The following is a 21,066-nucleotide window of genomic DNA, read 5'->3' on the forward strand; positions in this document are numbered from 1 at the left end:
TCATTTCCTTTCCATCGTGGAAATCTATCCTTAAGGAAATCACTTCTCGGTGTTACATCTGCTATTCTACTACTCCTCAGGGATTGTTCAGGACCCCTCCCTTCCGTATACATCAAGCTCAGGTATTTGCCCCTGCCCAGGACTGGCAAATTGACTTTACTCACAATGCCTCGAGTCAGGAAACTAAAATACCTCTTGGTCTGGGTAGACACTTTCACTGGATGGGTAGAGGCCTTTCCCACAGGGTCTGAGAAAGCCACCATTCTGTCAGACGTAATTCCTCAGTTTGGCCTTCCCACCTCTATACAGTCCAATAATGGACGGGCCTTTATTAGTCAAAACATCCAAGCAGTTTCTCAGGCTCTTGGTATTTAGTGGCTCCTGGTTTTACCTCAAACTGCCACCCTTAAGTCTCTCTTTAAGTGTATGGAAGATCTTCAGTGACAAAGTACACTCCAATACTTTGACCCTGATGAAGTCCTGTTCTTTACTTTTATACTCGCTCTTATTCTCATGCCACCCTCTAACCTCTCCCCAGCTATCTCCACCACACTATCAATCTCACTCTCTCCTAGCCGTTTCTAATCCTTCTTTAACAAACAATTGCTGGCTTTGCATTTCTCTTTCATCCAAATTCGACAAGGCTCTGACTTTTTCACTAATAAAAAAAAAGGCGGGGGGGACTCTGTATATTTTTAAATGAAGAATGTTGTTTTTACCTAAATCAATCTGGCCTGGTATATGACAACATTAAAAAAAAACTGAAGGATAGAGCCCAAATACTCACCAACCAAGTAAACAATAACATTGAACCCCCTTGGACACCCTCTAATTGGACGTCCTGCGTACTCCCAATTCTTAGTCCTTTAATACCTATTTTTCTCCTTCTTTTATTTGGACCTTGTGTCTTTTATTTAGTTTCTCAATTCATACAAAACCATATCCAGGCCATCACCAATAATTCTATATGACAAATGCTCCTTCTAACAACCCCACAATATCACCCTTTACCCCAAAATCTTTCTTTAGTTGAATCTCTCACACTCTAGGTTCCCACGCTGCCCCTAATCCCACTCGAAGAAGCCCTGAGAAACATCACCCATTATCTCTCCACACCACCCGCAAAAATTTTCACTGCCCCAACACTTTACCACTATTTTGTTTTATTTTTCTTATTAATATAAGAAGACAGGAATGTCAGGCCTCTGCACCCAAGCTAAGCCATCATATCCCCAGTGACCTGCATGTGTACATCCAGATGGCCTGAAGCAACTGAAGATCCACAAAAGTGAAAATAGCCCTAACTGATGACATTCCACCATTGTGATTTGTCTCTGCCCCACCCTAACTGATCAATGTACTTTGTAATCTCCCCCACCCTTAAGAAGGTTCTTTATAATCTCCCCCACCCTTGAGAATGTACTTTGTGAGATCCACCTCCTGCCCCCAAAACATTGCTATTAACTCCACCGCCTATCCCAAAACCTCTAAGAACTAATGATAATCCCACCACCCTTTGCTGACTCTCTTTTCGGACTCAACCTGCCTGCACCCAGGTGAAATAAACAGCCATGTTGCTCACACAAAGCCAGTTTGGTGGTTTCTTCACACTGACACATGAGACAGAAATAAAACCCATAAATGAGGACAATGCTTATCCTCAAATAATGGCAATTTCAAGATCAATAGGGGTGATGATTTGGCAGGGCGGTGTTGGTGAGGGTGGAGAAAGCCCTTCTAGAATTTCTGAGATAGAGGACATTGTAGATAATCGATTACCTACACCCCAAATGAAGTCCTTGTGCTCCTTGGAGTGTTACTGACTTTGCCTTTTGCTCTCTGCCTGGTGAGTGTTAGATGTTAGGAGACATCTAACATCTGAAGGCAAGATCTCTCTCTCTTTGTATCTCTGTCTCTCTCTGTCTGTCTCGCTCTCTCTCTTTCCATCTCTCTCTCTGTTTCTCCCTCAGTTAACCAGGCAGGCCAGGAAATAACACAGTGCAGAGCCAAGTGTAGAATCTCATTGCCTATTATTTTTTCATATATATGTATAATCAAATCAAAACAAGACAACAGCAAAACAAAATAAAAACTTTTTGTTTTTATCTTCCCCAAGTTATGTCCTTGGAAGTAGATTTTGTTTTTATTATGCTAACATCAAGGGATCAACATATTTTTAAAGGAAATATCAAAAAGCATATTAAAAGTTGGAGTAATTTTAGTAGTTTTGTGAGGGGACAGATACCATGTTGTAGCTAAGTTATAGAAACAATTCAAGAAACAGATGTGGCTTGAGGCTAAATTATATGTAACTTAAAATTGGACAAAGGAAAGAAGGGGCATAATTTAATCTGATCATGGGAATAAATGGCATATCATTTGAAAAAGAAACATCTCAAAAAATGTATGAATTCACTTCAAATATGAAGTTGTAGGAAAAGAAGTAGGAAAACATAAAATAACAAACTTTTCTGTCGAGGAATGTAGGAGTGATTTTCATTATGTGAAATCTGTGTTTCTTCATTGATTAAGGCTGGAAGCTCTGCTGTGAAGTTACTTGAACGAGAGGTGAACATTCTGAAAAGTGTAAAACATGAACACATCATACATCTGGAACAAGTATTTGAAACGCCAAAGGTAAAGCTCTATTAGGTGCTGCATTTTGAAAGTTGTTATTATTACAAAATGAATACCATTCCATTCTGAAGTAATCCCTTTGGGGCACAGTTGCTCATGTCCTTGGCATGAATCTGTCATTGGAGATTGATGAGAACATTCTGGAGGACTTTTATTATTGATTGTATAATTAGATGTCTGATGATTAGATTGATGTCTTCGGTAATATGTTTTGGGTGGCATGTTGAAAACAAATGTTTAAAATTACAACAACTTCATACACAACCAAACAGTGATTAAAACTTTCTTAGAGGTACCTTTCCTTTTGCTTTGATCCTTAGTTTCTCCATTAAAGTTTATTGGAATAGTTTCAGAATTTTGCAAAGTTAACTACATAATCAAATTGGTATGAGTATATTTTTCACTATAGTTTGTAGGAGATATTTTTTTCACCTATGTCTTACGAATGTGTTTTATCTTCATATTTCCCTAGATGTTATCATTCTCTTTACCTGTAATTTTTATTTAGAGTTGTTCAGAAGCCTGGATTATTCGCCATTCTGCCTCCAGATTGTTTAATGCTTGTGGGCTTGGGTGTTTTCTCTTAGAAGAGTAATAATGTATGGATTAGGCATAAGAACTCTGGAATCATATTGCCTGTGCATTTGAATCCTGTCTCCACCACTTCTTAGTTATCCATGAGAACATGGACAAGTTATTCAACTTGCCCATATCACAGTTCCCTCATCTGTAAAATGGGCTTGTTAACAGTGTTGACTTCACTTGGTTGCTGTTGAAGGATTACATGAGACAATTGATATAAAGCATCTGTCTCATTAAATGGTAGCTATTGTTTTCTGTCTCCTAGGCCAGTGTCTAAGGTAGTAATAGTCAATTTGGGTTGTACATTATGCTTGATTCATTAGGGGTGCTTGATAACAATTAAAGACCACAGTTATCCTTTATGAGAGCAGTATATGGCAATGATGCCCAAAGTCTCTGCCCTTTTCAGTCTTAGAGTTGTGATTTCTTTTATCCCCAAATCTTCATAGAATAGTTTTATTCATTATCATCAGTTTTAAGCCATTTGATTATAATGTGCCTTGATCATTTTCTTCATGTTTTTGTGTGTGTGTGTGTTTGGGGTTCAGGTATCTGTGAGTTTATGGTTTTCATCAAATTTAGGAAATTGGGGGCTACTATTTCCTCACATTTGTATTTGCCTTCCCCTCACCCCACTTTGTGGTCTCCAAGCTAGATTGCTTGATATTGTCCACAGTTCACTGATGCTCTGTTCATTTTTTAAAACATTTTTTATCTCCTTGTTTCATTTTGTATAGTTTCTGTTGTTGTCTTCAAATTCAGTAATCTCTCTCTGTGTAGCGTTGTCTGTGTTGTTAATCTCTTCCAGTGGAAATACGATTTGGTTTTTAAAATATATATATATTCCATGTGTCTACTTCACATGCTCAGTCTTCTTGAATAGAGTTATAATAACTGTTTTCATGTCCTTTTCTACTAATTTTATCATGGGTGTCATTTCTAGGTCAGTTTCAATTTATTGGTTTTTTTTCCCCCTTCATTATGGGTTCTACTTTCCTGCTGCTTTATATGCCTATTAATTTTTGGCCAGATGCCAGATGTTGTGAATTTTACCTTGTTAGATGCTAGATATTTTAATATTCTAATGATTATTCTTAAGCTTTATTCTAGGATATAGTTAAGTCACTTGGAAACAGTTTGATACTTTTTGAAGCTTGCTTTAAGATTCGTTAGGTGGCACCAAAGCAACCTTTAGGAATAATTTTTTCCTGTTACTGAGGGGCTCTCCCCAGTGCTCCATGAATTACGAGGTTTACCCCCGGCTCGTGGGAGCACAACAGTTCCTGGCTGTGTGTAAGCTCCAGTGATTGTTCCCTCTGTCCCTTTTGCATATTTTCCCCCCAGCTTTGGGTAGTTTCCTCATACACATGTGTTGATTCATACTCTCCTGAAGAATTGAGGGGGTCCTCTGCAAATCTCTGGAGATTTCTCTCTGTACAGCATTCTCCTCTTTGATGCTCTGTCCTGTGAACTTTAGTTGTCTTGGCCTTCCTGGACTTCCGGCTCCGTGCTCTCTACTCATGGAGACTGCTAGACTCTGCTTGGATTCCCTCTCCCTGTTTTGTGGTCCGGAAACTCTCTAGACAGCAAGCTAGAATAATCATGGGGACTGCCTCATGTGTTTTCTCTCTCTCAGGAATAACTACCCTATGCTGGCTGATGTTTAATGTCTAAAAATTAGTTTTATATATTTGCCCAGTTCTTAAGTTGTTTCAGGTGGGAAGATAAGTCTGGTCTTTGTTACTCCATTATGAACACAAGCAGGAGTCTAAATCTAGAATAAGTTTGAAGGCAGAGGAAACCATCGTTTGTGATTTTTCCAGTGCATTGCTTTCCAAACTTAATTCACGTAGGTCAGGTCTGACCCCTTCTGCCTCATAAACACACACAAGCATGTAGACCTTCTATTGAAGCCATCTGAAGTACTAATAGAAATTGCCACCTGATTGGTTGTGCCATGGTACGGATCATCCAGCCTGACTATGCTATGGTTTCTTGTGAGTCTAAATGTTCTCCAGGTCTACACAATTGTTTCTAATAATTATAAAACAGTTATAACTTATATAACTTTGACCAACTTATATATTTAAAATTGACATCAATTTATATTTCAAGTACTGCTAATCCAACCTTTCCTTCCAAATAGTTCACTTATCATTTTATGTACCAGTGAACTGTACAGTCCTGTCAATGGAAAAAATATGGTCCAGTTCAAAAGCTTATTTATGTGTTAGATTTTATAGTTACTTTTGAAATTCTAAAACTGCCTGAGATTCAGTGAATCTGAATTGCGCTATAGGAAGAAAGGATGTTAACCTTCGCTTTCTGTTTTCGTACTTACTGATTGAACACAGAAGTTGCACTAACAGTGCTTATAAGAACAAAATCAGACCTCAAGATCTTAAAAACAACAAAAATCTAGCAGCACAGGTTAGAATGGAGACATAAAGGGTACCCTGTGTTTGAATAGAAATGTGTATGGAAAAGACTTTTTAGTTGACTATGAATCTTTTTTGACTCAACAGATGACTTGGCTGTCGGAATACCTAAAGTGATCTTAATATGCCCCTATATGAACAGCAAATATGGAATTTATATGCCCCTACATGAACAGCAAATATGAAATAGGCATTTCAGCTATGACTTCTTACCACTCACACCCCATTAGTCACTAAGTCCCACTGTTTCTTTCTTGTTGGTATTTTTAAATCTTTTCATTTTCCTCCTTCTGGTCTTGATTCTATGCCTCACATCTACCCTCTATAAACAAAAGTCAGCATACTACAGTTTGAGAGCCACATTGGGTCTGCTGCCTTTTTTTTTTTTTTTTTTTTATGACCCATAAACTAAGTTTCTGCATTTCCAAATGGTTGCAAAAGTGTAAAAGAGTGATATTTCATGACATGTAAAAATTCTATAAACCTGAAATTTTCAAGTCTAGAAGTAAAGCTTTGTTGTGTTGTTTATGGCTGCTTTCTCCTGCTATAGCAACAGCACTGAGTAGTTGTGAAAGAGACTCCATGGCCTGCAAAGCCAATAATATTTGCTATTGGGTCTGCTCTCTATAGCAAAGGTTTGTTGAGCCCTGTTCTGCATTACTGCTAGAGTGTTCATTTAGAAATGCACAATTGGTAATATCATACACGTGCACCCCCGCAACCCTGGCACTAGCTTAAAATTCTTCAGTGGCTCCTTATTGTGTATAGGAAAAAAAATCCGTACTCCTTATCGTGATATCCAGAACTCTTTACAACCTGGCCCAAACCTGTTCTTTCTAGCCTCACTCCTCACCACTTCATTCTTCTCCACCCTACCAAGTTCTCCATGTTATTAACACAGATTATTCTTTTAACAGCCAGTGCTGTTTCAAGCTTTGGAGTCTTTGTAAATACCATGTGCTCTGTCTATTGTTTCCCACATTCTCTATCTATGAATCCCTATTCAGACATCCAGATCTGGCCTTAATATTTCTTCTCCAGGGGCATTCTTTAGACAGAGGCTGCCCCCTTCTGTAACTCCATGGCATTTGGGACCATTAGCACTTATCACATGATACTGTAATGATAACTATTTGTGAGCTTCTTGGGGATAAAGACTGTGTCTTTACCTTTTTGTTTCTCTAGTATCCACTGTGGTATCTTGTACATAATAGATAATACTTTTCAATGAATAAATTAATGATTATGACTGTGATTGTATATGTGATATATAACATTTTAAACATCCCTAGATATATAATTTGATCTCTCTCTCTTTTATATATCTAATGTCAGAAAATGTACCTTGTGATGGAGCTTTGTGAGGATGGAGAACTCAAAGAAATTCTGCATAGGAAAGGGCATTTCTCAGAGAATGAGACAAGGTGGATCATTCAAAGTCTCGCATCAGCTATAGCATATCTTCACAATAATGGTAAGAAGAGGGTTATCCAGCTCATTGACCCCATGAATACTGATGTCACTTTTGTTCAAGGGTAATTGTATTCCAGATTCATAGGCATAAATAACACCTGCTAATATTGAAGATTTAATTTTTTAGTTAAAAAATTGTTTCCTTTTTAACTTTCTTTCTAGCTATGTTTTAATTAGAAACAAGGCAGGTATACAATACATTTTATATGAATGGAGATGAAATTATGAACATTTTTTATTCAACAGTTTGAAGAGCAGCTAATGTTACAAAATCAAAGGTAGACAAATCAATGGTAAAGGTGAAGTTCCCAAAAACATCTGTTAATCATAACATTAGAATCTGTATGTTCTAGGCATTTTTTTTTGTCTTTTTATACTTTATTTTAGAGCAGTTTTAGATTCACAGTAAAACTGAGCAGAAGGTAGAGAGATTTTCTATATACTCCCCTGCTCCCACACATGCACAACCTGCCCACTATCAGAATTCCCCACTAGAGTGATATATTGCATTGACATATCATTGTCACCCGAAGTGAGCTTATATTAGGATTCACTCTTGGGGTTTTGACAAATGCATAATGTCATTTATCCACCATTATAGCATCATACAGAGTGGTTTCATGGTACTTTAAAAACTACGTTTAAAAATGATTCGAATTGCCTTACTGTTCTTAGGTGTTACTGCTGCTGCTCCTCCCCCCGTTTTTTTCCCTTCAAGGTTAGTTTGGCTTACATGTGACTTTAGAACCTTCTCATTTTACAGATGAACAAAAACTTTGTTCCAGAGAAGTGCAGTAACATGGTTTGGTGTGCCAGAGCTGGTACTGGAACCCAGGGGTTCATTCAGCAGATAGTTCCTGAGCACCTCCTGCACTGAGATTGGTCCTGGATTACAAAGATTAAAAGACAAGGTCCCTGCCCTCCAAGGAGCTTGGGCTGGTGGGAGATTGAGTATTGAAAACAAGTTGTAATTCAGTGTGATAATCTCCCCAATGGAAAGCCATATAAAGCACAAGGATTACAGGAGTCTAGGTACCTCATTTGGCTTGGAAAGTCAGGAAAGAATTCACTGAAGGAGCAGTATTTGATCTGAGGAATACAAACTCAGAAAAAAATAAAAGAGGCAGGCCTTCCAGGCAGAGGGAAACGATTTTTTCAAGGGTTAATATTAGGCTATTGTCAGTCCTTCCCTATTAAGCTATAAATTCAGTATAATTCCAAACAAAATCTTAGCAACATTTTTCATGGAACTTGATAAGATTATTCTCAAATGGGTAAAAAGTAGCCAACAATGAGAAAGAAAAACAATGGAGGCAGCAGGGAGATCTGCCCTGGCAAGGATAAAGGCATAATGATATGTTTGTTAAAGCTGTGTGGTATTTTCTTAATCCAATCTGTCACTGATGGACATTTGGGTTGATTCCAAGTCTTTGCTATTGTGAATAGTGCTGCAATAAACATACGTGTGCATGTGTCTTTATAGCAGCATAATTTATAATCCTTTGGGTATATACCCAGTAATGGGATGGCTGTGTCATATGGTACATCTAGTTCTAGATCCTTGAGGAATCGCCATACTGTTTTCCATAATGGTTGAACTAGTTTACAATCCCACCAACAGTGTAAAAGTGTTCCTATTTCTCCACATCCTCTCCAGCACCTGTTGTTTCCTGACTTTTTAATGATTGCCATTCTAACTGGTGTGAGATGGTATCTCATTGTGGTTTTGATTTGCATTTCTCTGATGGCCAGTGATGATGAGCATTTTTTCATGTGTCTGTTGGCTGTATGAATGTCTTCTTTTGAGAAATGTCTGTTCATGTCCTTTGCCCACTTTTTGATGGGGTTGTTTGTTTTTTTCTTGTAAATTTGTTTGAGTTCTTTGTAGGTTCTGGATATGTTCTCACTCATAGGTGGGAACTGAACAATGAGATCACTCGGACTCAGGAAGGGGAACATCACACACCAGGGCCTATCATGGGGAGGGGGAAGGGGGGAGGGATTGCATTGGGAGTTATACCTGATGTAAATGACGAGTTGATGGGTGCAGCACAGCAACATGGCACAAGTATACATATGTAACAAACCTGCACGTTATGCACATGTACCCTACAACTTAAAGTATAATAATAATAAATAAATTAAAAAAAAAAAAAAAAAAAAAAAGCTGTGTGGTATTTATGTAAAAAGAGACAAGAAGAGCAATGGAAACAATAAAAATTCCAAAAACAAAGCCTAGGAATTGTGTAAGGGAGCTGTGAATGACTAGGTGTAATTGCCAGTTCAGGACTCATTCAATACATTCCCCTGGCAATTATGTGTATAACTTTTTTTTTTTTTTTTTTTTTTTTTTTTTTTTTTTTTGAGACAGAGTCTTGCTCTGTCACCCAGACTGGAGCACAGTGACATGATCTTGGCTCACTGCATTCTGTGCCTCCCAGGCTCACGCTCTTCTCCTGCCTCAGCCTCCTGAGTAGCTGGGACTACAGGTGCCTGCCACCATGCCTGGCTAATTTTTTGTATTTTTGGTAGAGACGGGGTTTCACCATGTTAACCAGGATGGTCTCGATCTCCTGACCTCGTGATCCACCTGCCTCGGCCTCCCAAAGTGCTGGGATTACAGGCGTGAGCCACCGCGCCTGGCCATGTATAACTTTTTAAGTCTAGGGAAATGACTGCAATGGATATGAACTGAATTAATTATTTTCAAAGGAAGTGTTTGGTATGTGGTTATTTGTATGTACATAAAAATTGTACCTGAGCTCTGACATGTTCAACTGGAGATTTTGTGTCTCAAGGGTTTTTGTTTGTTTGGTTTTTATTTTACTACATAAAGAGTAGGAAAATGTGTGTTGATGTTGTAGAAAAATATACTGAAATAAGTATAGTTTGTATATATGTAGCCAAGTTACAGTGTGTTAAAATGTTTATGCTGACAGTAACATATGCTTAGAAGTAAATAAGTAATCCTCTATTTGAAGACCTAAGGATGTGGGAAACCTGACTGGGTTTGTGACTAAGATGATCTCCCTCCTCCTGGGAATACTTAAGCCTGGGTAGGATCCTCCTTCACAGTCCCCAGGCCACTCATCTTGAGGAGCAGCCAGTTGGGGCCACAGGGAAATAGGTAGAGGTGAGGGAGTCAAAGAAAATGGCTCCTTAAGGTTAGAAATGTGGAGGAAGGGTTTATAAATAAGAGAATAGAACAGGACAGACTATGCTTGGCCCTCGAATTTTTCAACAGTGGATATTAATTTGTCAAATATATTTATTCTATATGTGTCTCTCCTGTTTTTCCGTTATTTCATTTGATTTGTGGTTTATTTTCTTGGTAGATATTGTACATAGAGATCTGAAACTGGAAAATATAATGGTTAAAAGCAGCCTTACTGATGATAACAATGAAATAAACTTAAACATAAAGGTAAGATTAGCAATGGTGGTAAATATTTGCCTATAAACAGTTTGATAGCAAAGTGGCAAAGTACATCCTCTTTTTAGATGCATTTTGCTAGCTTTTGAGCAGCCAGAAAATAAGTGGTTTGTGTTAAAAAATAAAAATTTCACAAGAGGTTGTAACTGACAAGAATAATTTTGCAAGTTAAATGGAGTTATTGAATGTGTTTTTAAAGTACATATTCATTTGAATAATTCTAAGTCATTAGTTAATAGCAAGCAAACAGATACTCTGAATTCTAATTAATTTCAAAATTATGCCTGGTAATTTGATGTAAATGTGTTACAGATTTAGAGAAAAGCACACCTTGCCTATGCTTTTAATACTAAATTAATTCTAAAGTCTGTATTTCTTATTGAAAATTTTCCTGTGTATTAATATTTATGTCCTCAGTACAATTAATGTGCCAAGTGTTTATTCTTGAAGATTTTATTCAAATTAAGTGTTCCCTAATGTCAAATAAATGCTAGGATACATTATTTAGCACCATTATAGTGGCTGCTTTCAAAATGTATAAATGTGTTAATTTAGGAATAAAATGTTATCTGTGAGTAACTCACTCTGTTGCAGAAGCTAAGTCCTATGTAATAGAAATAGGTTTAACAGCATTGTTGGTTTACCCAAGTAAATGTTCTTGAACAGTTCCATTGTAAACTCTATGAAGGCAGGGATTGTGCATGTCTTATTCACTTAGTACCTGAAGTAGTGCCTGGAACATAGTATGTGTTCACTTAACATTTGGTGAATGAAGGAGTAGATGCTCTCCAAATAACTAAGTTGGATTGTGAAACCTTTTGTATATTTCGTGTGTCTGGATGGATTTTCCGTAGAGAAAGATAGGTATCATATGCTCCAAATGAGATACATATGAAAACTAATGGAGAAATTGATTCATCTATTTAGAAAAATAGTGATATCACATGTAAACAGGAGCATTTTCTTACTCCATAAGGCACTGGAAACTTTGCATTCATTGTCTCTAGACAAAGAGCCTATATTTGGTTACTTAATAAACGTGTCTGTTTTTCTGCTTTCAGTCTAAGGGTGTTCCAACTTGGGAGATAATTCCAAAGGCACATACTGAATATTTAATAACTAAATGTTTAATGACCAAGATTTAGAACTGAGCATAAGGCCTACAGTTGTAGCACTAGGCCACCAGTGTATTTGTAGTTAATACTTTGTTGTTGTGGTTTTCTTTCCTGTTAATATGCTTGTCGTAGTTTTTAATAGTGTAGTAATTGTTTTAATTAGTATACTCTAGAAACACAAAGGAAAAATAGTAAAGAAAAGATAGTGTTTACCAATTATAAATAATTATAAAAAAGGGGAGTTTCAGTGAGTGCTGATAGGGATAATTATTTGCATTTGTAACAGTGCTTTAAACTGGAATATAACTTGATTATCAGAAACATAGATAATATGTTAAAGCCAGAATGTATTTTACAATGAAAGAACTTTAAAAAACAAAACAAAACCTTTTTTATATGAAAAAAGTTAAATGCTTCAAAATACAACTTCCCATGTTAGACTGGTAAATTTAATCAGACGGCAAGAACTGTTAAATCACGGTATTCTCTCAAGATTTGAGAATGCAAGCTTCTCTTTACCCAGTTTCTTCTCTATACAGAGAGGTGGGTGGGGAAGGAAAAGCAAAATTTTTATTAATCATTCAATTAAAGTCCTCCCACCCCCAAGAACCCCAGAATTCAATGCAAGTTCAATGTGAAGTCTTATCTTCAGAATGAGTGAGCTCTAGGACAGGAAAACAGGTGACTGTGCTTGAATTTCTTCTCCTAGGTGACTGATTTTGGCTTAGCGGTGAAGAAGCAAAGTAGGAGTGAAGCCATGCTGCAGGCCACATGTGGGACTCCTATCTATATGGGTAAGTTAGTAGACTTAAAATGAATTTTTGTTTTGAGACAGGATCATGCTCTGTTGCCTAGGCTGGAGTGCAGTGGCATGATCTTGGCTCACTGCAACCTTGACCTGGGCTCAGGCCATCCTCCCACCTCAGCCTCTCAAGTAGCTAGGACCACAGGTGTATGCCACCACACCTGGCTAGTTATTATTTTTGTTTTTAAGAGAGAGTAGCCTCACTGTGTTGCCCAGGATGGTCTCAAACTCCTGGACTCACGCGATCCCTCCAGCCTCTGCTTTCCCAAGTGTTGGGATTACAGGTGTGAGACACTGCACCAGATTTGATTCTTTTATATGTAAAAAAGTAGAACAACCAGTATGGATTACAGCTTGAACAATTTTATTTTGCCATCATGATATAATGACCCATGATTTAGGCTACTTTTTCTTTTCTTGGGTCAAGCAATTTCACTTGTTTTAGTATTTTACTTATAGTTCCTGTCTGTAAAAATTTTAAAAATTTTTGTTGTTTCTCTGGGCTCTTCTTAAAGTTGTTTATATCTCTTAGATAATCATACCTCAAACTTAATTATTACTCTTGTTAACTCATGTTAAAATCATGTACATGTTTTGCTTCTTTGCTTTTTTTTTTTTGTTTCGAAACAGAGTCTTGCTCTGTTGCCCAGGCTGGAGTGTGGTGGTGCAGTTTGGGCTCACTGCAACCTCCACCTCCTGGGTTGAAGCAATTCTCGTGCCTCAGCCTCCAGAGTAGCTGGGATTACAGGCACCTGCCACCATGCCTGGCTAATTTTTGTATTTTTAGTAGAGACAGTTTTTGCCATGTTGGCAAGGCTGGTCTCAAACTCCTGACTTCAAGTGATTCGCCTGCCTTGGCCTCCCAGTGTTGAGATTACAGGCGTAAGCCACCATGCCCAGCCCTCTTTGCATTTTTTTATCCAGTTTAATCGCCATCAAACAGTTTTTCATGGAGTACTGATTAAATATATTTTGTAAAGAAAGCAGCAGTTTCCTGTTTTTCTAAATGTGAGTTTTAACAGCTTTATTGAAGTTTAATTTAAATACCATAAAATATATTTGTGCATCCTTTACAATGTAAGATATGTTTTTGTTTTACAATAAAAATACAGTGATTTTTCATACATCCACAGAGTTGTGCAACCATCACCACAATCCAGTTTCAAAACAAATCTACTCCAAAAAGTTCCCTCAGCCTGTTTATACTCAATCTTATTCCTATCCCAGCCCCAGATAGCCACTAATCACTCTAGATTTGCCTTTTTGTCTCTGTAAATGTGCCTTTTTTTTTTTTTTTTTTTTTTTTTTTTTTGGCCTTTTCTGGACATTTCATATAAATGGAATCATACAACATGTGGTCTTTTACATTTGGCTTGCTTTCACTTGGCATATGTTTTTGAGGTACGTTCATGTTGTGGCATGTATCTGTAGTCTGCTCCTATATATTGCTGAATAGTTGTCCATTGCGTGGATATAACACAGTTTGTTTATCTGCTTAGCAGCTGACACACATGTGGATTTTTACCAGTTTGTGGCTATTATGAATAATGCTGCTATGAACATTCATGTACAGGTCTTTGTGAGGATATGTGGTTTCATTTAGAAGTGTTTTTAGAATTAGCTACCTAAGAGTGAAATTGTTAGATCATATGTTAAGTTTATGTTTAACTTTTTATGAAATTGCCAAACTCTTTTACAAAATGACCATTACCTTCCCACCAGCAATTTGTGAGGGTTCCAGTTTCTCCATATCTTCGACAATTCTTGATATTACCTATTTTTAAATTATACCATTCTAGTCCCTAGGACTAGTATCTTAGGAAGTGGTATCTTATTGTAGGAAGTGGTATCTTATTGTGATTTTTAATTTGCATTTTCCTAATGATTAATGACATTGAGCATCTTTCATGTGCTTACTAGTCATTCATATATCTTTTCTGGTGAAGTGTCTATTTTAATCTGTACCTATTGAGATAATCATATTTTTCTCTTTAAATTTATTAATGAAGTAATTACAGTAATAGATTTTAGAATGCTGAACCATCCTTGCACATTTAAATTCAACCTCACATGGTTTAATATACTACAGTATTCAACTTTGTCACCACTTTTATTTAGGAACTTTGACTGTAGCTTTTCTTCTTTTGTGCTTCCTTTGTCTTTTCTGATGTTAGGGTTATGCTGACCTCATTTAAAAAATAATTTTTTAACTTCTTATATGATTATGAACTTTTTAAATTATTATACTTTAAGTTCTGGGATACATATGCAGAACGTGAAGGTTTGTTACATAGGTATACATGTGCCATGGTGGTTTGCTGCACCCATCAACCCATCATCTACATTAGGTATTTCTCCTAATGCTATCCCTCCTCTAGCCCCCTGTGTGATGTTCCCCTCCCTGTGTCCATGTGTTCTCATTGTTCAGCTCCCACTTATGAGTGAGAACATGCGGTGTTTGGTTTTCTGTTCCTGTGTTCACTTTGCTGAGAATGATGGTTTTCAGCTTCATCCATGTCCCTGCAAAGGACATGAACTCATCCTTTTTTATGGCTGCATAGTATTCCATGGTGTATATGTGCCACATTTTCTTTACCCAGTCTGTCATTGATGGGCATTTGGGTTGGTTCCAAGTCTTTGCTATTGTGAACCGTGCCACAGTAAACATAAGTGTGCATATGTCTTTATAGCAGAATGATTTATAATCCTTTGGGTATATACCCAGTAATGGGATTGCTGGGTCAAATGATATTTCTGGTTCTAGATCCTTGAGGAATCGCCACACTGTCTTCCACAATGGTTGAACTAATTTTCACTCCTGCCAACAGTGTAAAAGCATTTCTATTTCTCCACATCCTCTCCAGCATCTGTTGTTTCCTGACTTTTTAATGAACGCCATTCTTACTGGTATGAGATGGTATCTCATTATGGTTATGATTTGCATTTCTCTAATGACCAGTGATGATGAGCATTTTTTTTTCACATGTTTGTTGGCTGCATAAATGTCTTCTTTTGGAAAGTGTCTGTTCATATCCTTTGCCCACTTTTTGATGGGGTTCTTCTTTTCTGGTAAATTTAAGTTCTTTGTAGATTCTGGATATTAGCCCTTTGTTAGATGGATAGATTGCAAAAATTTTCTCCCATTCTGTAGGTTGCCTGCTCACTCTAATGATAATTTCTTTGTGCAGAAGCTCTTTAGTTTAATAGATCCCATTTGTCAAATTTGGCTTTTGTTGCCATTGCTTTTGGTGTTTTAGTAATGAAGTCTTTGCCCATGCCTATGTCCTGAATGGTGTTGCCTAGGTTTTCTTCCAGGGTTTTTATGGTTTTAGGTCTTACATTTAAGTCTTTAATCCATCTTGAGTTAATTTTTGTGTAAGGTGTAAGGAAGGAGTCCATTTTCAGTTTTCTGCATATGGCTAGCTAGTTTTCCCAACACCATTTATTAAATAGGGAATCCTTTTCTCATTGTTTGTTTCTGTCAGGTTTGTCAAAGATCAGATGGTTGTAGATGTGTGGTGTTATTTCTGAGGCCTCTGTTCGTTCCTTTGGTCTATATATCTGTTTTGGTACCAGTACCATGCTCTTTTGGTTACTGTAGCCTTGTAGTATAGTTTGAAGTCAGGTAGCATGATGCCTCCAGCTTTGCAGAACTGAAGGAGATAGGGACAGGAAAAACCCTTCATACAATCAATGAATCCAGGAGCTGGTTTTTTGAAAAGATTAACAAAATAGATAGGCTGCTAGCCAGACTAATAAAGAAAAAAGAGAGAAGAATCAAATAGACACAATAAAAAATGATAAAGGGGATATCAGCACTGATCCCACAGAAATACAAACTACCATCAGAGAATACTATAAATACCTCTACACAAATAAACTAGAAAATCTAGAAGAAATGGATAAATTTCTGGACACATACGCCCTCCCAAGACTAAACCAGGAAGAAGTCGAATCCTTGAATAGACCAATAACAAATTCTGAAATTGAGGCAATAATTAATAGCCTACCAACCAAAAAAAGCCCAGGACCAGACAGATTCACAGCCGAATTCTACCAGAGGTACAAAGAGGAGCTGGTACCATTCCTTCTGAAACTATTCCAAACAATAGAAAAAGAGAGAATCCTCCCTAACTCATTTTATGAGGCCAGCATCATCCTGATACCAAAACCTGACAGAGACACAACAAAAAAAGAAAATTTCAGCCCAGTATCCCTGATGAACAGCGATGCGAAAATCCTCAATAAAATACTGGCAAAGTGAATCCAGCAGTACATCGAAAAGCTTATCCACCACAATCAAGTCAGCTTCAACCCTGGGATGCAAGGCTGGTTCAACATACACAAATCAGTAAACGTAATCCATCACATAAATAGAAGCAATGACAAAAACCACATGATTATCTCAATAGATGCAGAAAAGGCCTTCAATAAAATTCAGCACCCCTTCATGCTAAAAACTCTCAATAAACTAGGTATTGATGGAACATATCTCAAAAGTGCTATTTATGACACACCCACAGCCAATATCATACTGAATAGGCAAAGGCTGGAAGCATTCTCTTTGAAAACTGGCACAAGACAGGGATGCCCTCTCTCACCACTCCTATTCAACATAGTATTGGAAGTTCTGGCTAGGGCAGTCAGGCAAGAGAAATAAATAAAGGGTATTCAAATAGGAAGAGAGGAAGTCAAATTGTCCCTGTTTGCAGATGACGTGATTGTATATTTAGAAAACCCCATCGTCTAAGCCCCACATCTCCTTAAGCTGATAAGCAACTTCAGCAAAGTCTCAAGATACAAAATCAGTGTGCAAAAATGACAAGCATTCCTATATACCAATAATAGACAATCAGGGAGCCAAATCATGAGTGAACTCCCATTCACAATTGCTACAAAGAGAATCAAATATCTAGGAATCCAACTTACAAGGGATGTAAAGGACCTCTTCAAGGAAAACTACAAACCACTGCTCAGTGAAATAAAAGAAGACACAAACAAATGGAAGAACATTCCATGCTCATGGATAGGAAGAATCAATATTGTGAAAATGGCCATACTGTCCAAAGTAATTTATAGATTCCATGCTATCCCCATCAAGCTACCATTGGCTTTCTTCACAGAATTAGAAAAAACTACTTTAAATTTCATATGGAACCATAAAATGAACCTTTTAGATACTAAAAATTATCTAATAACAGTTTGAAATTTCCTCTTAAATTTTTTGGTTCTGCTACTTTTGGGGGGATAAAGTTTCTATTATATTTTCAATTTATACTAAATTACCCAAGTTTTCTACATTTTCTTGAATCATTTTGATAATTTATGTTTTTCTAGAAAATTGTTTCTTTTATTGAGATTTTAAGTTTCACTGGCATAAATATGCATATTATGTTTACTTATAATTTTCATATTCTCTTGTGTACCTGCAGTTATATCCTCCTATAACTTCAATATGCACATATTATCAGCTTTTATCACAGTTTCTATATATGTAAATATAATAGGAATTATGTCACTCATTTCTAAAAAATTTTTTGAGGACCTACTTCGTGTCAGACATTGTTCTAGGTATTAAAAATATAACAGTGAACAAAACATAAAAATGTTTTGCCTTCATAGAACTTAACATTCTTGTGGCACAAACATTAAACAAGATTTTTATAAATCTGATGTTTTAGAGCAAAGTGCTGAGTACAAAAAAAATAGGAAGGGTGATAGGAAGTGTTTAGATGACAATAATTTTTTTTTTTATCAGGTTGACATGATAAGTAAATGAGAAAATATATGTAAAGTGCTTAGCAGCGTCTAGCACTTAGGCCTGAATTTTAGCTCTTTGTAATAATACTAATAATTTTATCTAAATCAAATTTGTTAGTGGTTAGGACAGTTAGTAAATAATAAGTAGAGCTCCCAATGGGCTTTGCAAGAACCAGCTCATATCTAATTGTTATTTGGTTTGCTTTTTCATTAATTTCTGCTTTTACTTTTCTGAATTCCTTCTTTGTGCTTTATTTTAGTTTTTTTGTTTATTTTATTTTATTTTTTTGAGACAGGGCCTCCCTCTGTTGCTTAGGCTGGAGTGCAATGCTGCAGTCATGGCTTACTGCAGCCTCAGCCTCCTAGGTTCAAGCGTTCCTCCCACCTCAGCCTCCCCAGGAGCCAGGAGCACAGGCATGTGCCACCATTCCCAGATAACTTTTTTCTTTTTAATTTTTAGCAGAGACAAGGTCTCACTATGTTGCCCCAGCTGATCTCAAACTCCTGGATTCAAGCGATCCTCCTGCGTTGGCCTGCCAAAGTGCTGGGATTATAGACATGAGCCACTGTGGCTGGTGGTTTGTTTTTTATTATAACTTCCTAAGTTGAATACATACTTATTATCAGGCTTATTTTCTATGAAATTCATTGAAGACTGTATATTTTCCTCTGAGTACCTTGACTTTTTGTTTTTTGTCATACAGTGTTGTGTGATTCATCTCTTGATATACTATAATTTTAATTTTAGTCTTCTTTAATTGAAAAATTATTTAGAAGTGTTTTTAGAATTTTTACAGGTGGTTGAGATGTGTTTGAAACTCATGAGAATGCATGTTAGTTGTCCTAGCCTTTTGGTTTATCTGTCTGGTTTTCTTTATTGTGGTAGGTGACTGTGTCTTAAAGGTTTTCAACTTTTAGGAATTTTCTTTGTGACCAAACACATGATCAGCTTTTGCAAATGATGCATTGGATATTTTAAAAATATGTATGTATACCTGGTTTGTTGAGCATAAAAATTTCTCTGTGTGCTTATTAAATCAAATGTGATTTTTTTGTGATTCAGATCTTCCATATTGTTGGTGTATCTTTGCTTGCCACTTCTGTTGATTGCTAACAGAGTCATTCACCAAGATAGGTCTTTGACACATTGTTTTTGTACTTTGAGTAGATTTTTAAAAATCAACTTTTTAGGAATATAATTTACTCGCAATAAGATGCACAAATTTTAAGTTCTGAATCACTACCCCATCATGTTCAAGTCATAGAACATTTCTGTCACCCCAGAAAGTTCCTTTGTGTCCCTTTCAGTCAATCCCCCACCCATAACCACTGATGATTTCTATTGCCACAGTTCAGTTTTGCATATCTAGAAGTTTATCTAAATTGAATCATACAGTACATACTCTTTTGTGTTTGTCTTCTTCTTTTGTCGTACGCCATGATATTGAGACTTATCCATGTTGTCGTATCAGTAGTTTATTCATTTTTATTACTGAAGAGTATACCTAATTCATTGCTTTTTTTGTCTGCTAGATGCATAAAGTTTTGAAATTGTTTTATCTTATTTGGGAAAAGGCTACTTTAGATTCTGTTCATATCCCCCTGTTGGCAAAAGACATCTGGTCTGTAGTTACATGGGGAAAATATATTCAAGCACCCTGAGTTTTATGCCTCCTTATTAGTTGTCTACACTGATAACAAGTGAGAGAACAAGAGAGAAGACAGATGGTTTGTGGAGCTTTGCTGACTTCCTAAATGGCTTCTTGGCAGTTACTCTGGCTTCTGCATCCCTATGAGGGCTGGGATGATGGTGCAAATTGAAATGCCCTTGATAATTAAGATGACTCTGAAGGAGCCAGGAATTCCTGTCCCCTGCTGTGTGCTGCACCAGTGTGGAAATCCTTCATTGAATCCAGTCACAGAATTTGCCCTTGTCATACATGTGTGGCCATAGAGCAACTGGAACTTTAAAAATTCCATATTTAAAGATTTTAAGTAGAGTTAATGAATACAAATAGCAGCTTAAAGGAAAATATTAGTTAATTTTCAATTATTTGGAGACAGATTGCTCAGTGTTAGTCATCTGTACCTTCTTTCTTCTGTTTAATCTTTTGACCCCTTTTTGTTGCCTTTCATTTCTTTAACACTAGGCAGAGGAAAAAGGAGAAAATGAAATTCCATTTGTTTTAGTAGTTATCAAAGAGTATGTGTGTGTGTGTGTGTGTGTGTATGTAGGTGGGAAAGATTGAAACTTTTCTAAAATAAAAACGCACCTTTTGCATAGGAGGCACTCTGCAGCTGTGTAACTTTAGGCAAGTCACTTAATATATCGGAAACTTAGTTTCCTCACTGGCAAAGGGAGTCAAATGCTTACATACCTATCTCACAGAATTCTTAACATACTTTATACAAGTAACAACTTATGCAAAAGTACTTTATAAATTTTAAAGTTCTATTGAAATATGTACATATATTTTATTTTTCTGCTTATAATTACTTTCTTTTTATTTTTTCTTAAAGATATCTGATTCCTAGCTGTAGAGGTACAATAGACATGTTCCTGCAATGTCATTTGTGACTTTTTAAAAAGGCAGCCAGCTGAGTGTAGTGTCTCATGCCAGTAATCCCAGCTATTCAGGAGGCTGAGATGGGAGGATCACTTAAGGCCAGGAGTTTGAGACCAGCCTGAGCAACACAGCAAGACCCCATCTCTAAAATAATTTTTAAAAAACAATTAGCCAGGCATGATGGTATGCACCTGTAGTTCTAGCTATTCAGGAGGCTGAGGCGGGAGGATACCTTGAACCTAATAGTTTGAGGCTG

At 36.8% G+C, this 21,066-nt stretch overlaps 2 protein-coding genes across 10 annotated transcripts in view; one reads left to right on the forward strand and one right to left on the reverse strand.

Annotated features, from left to right (window-relative positions):
* The window catches only part of RPL27A (ribosomal protein L27a), a 1,008,958-nt gene that overhangs the window by 230,957 nt on the left and 756,935 nt on the right, over positions 1-21,066 (reverse strand). The window lies entirely within an intron of this gene.
* Positions 1-21,066, forward strand: part of STK33 (serine/threonine kinase 33) — a 218,110-nt gene that overhangs the window by 138,450 nt on the left and 58,594 nt on the right. For all 4 annotated transcript variants that reach the window (XM_050756205.1, XM_050756204.1, XM_050756206.1 and 1 more), the window contains exons 6-9: positions 2,533-2,637; positions 6,993-7,131; positions 10,466-10,554; positions 12,388-12,472. In XM_050756205.1, coding sequence (XP_050612162.1) covers positions 2,533-2,637; positions 6,993-7,131; positions 10,466-10,554; positions 12,388-12,472 — 418 coding nt within the window. The remainder of the gene's footprint in view (positions 1-2,532; positions 2,638-6,992; positions 7,132-10,465; positions 10,555-12,387; positions 12,473-21,066) is intronic.

This window comes from Macaca thibetana, chromosome 14 (genome assembly GCF_024542745.1).
Source record: "Macaca thibetana thibetana isolate TM-01 chromosome 14, ASM2454274v1, whole genome shotgun sequence".
NCBI lineage: Eukaryota > Metazoa > Chordata > Mammalia > Primates > Cercopithecidae > Macaca > Macaca thibetana.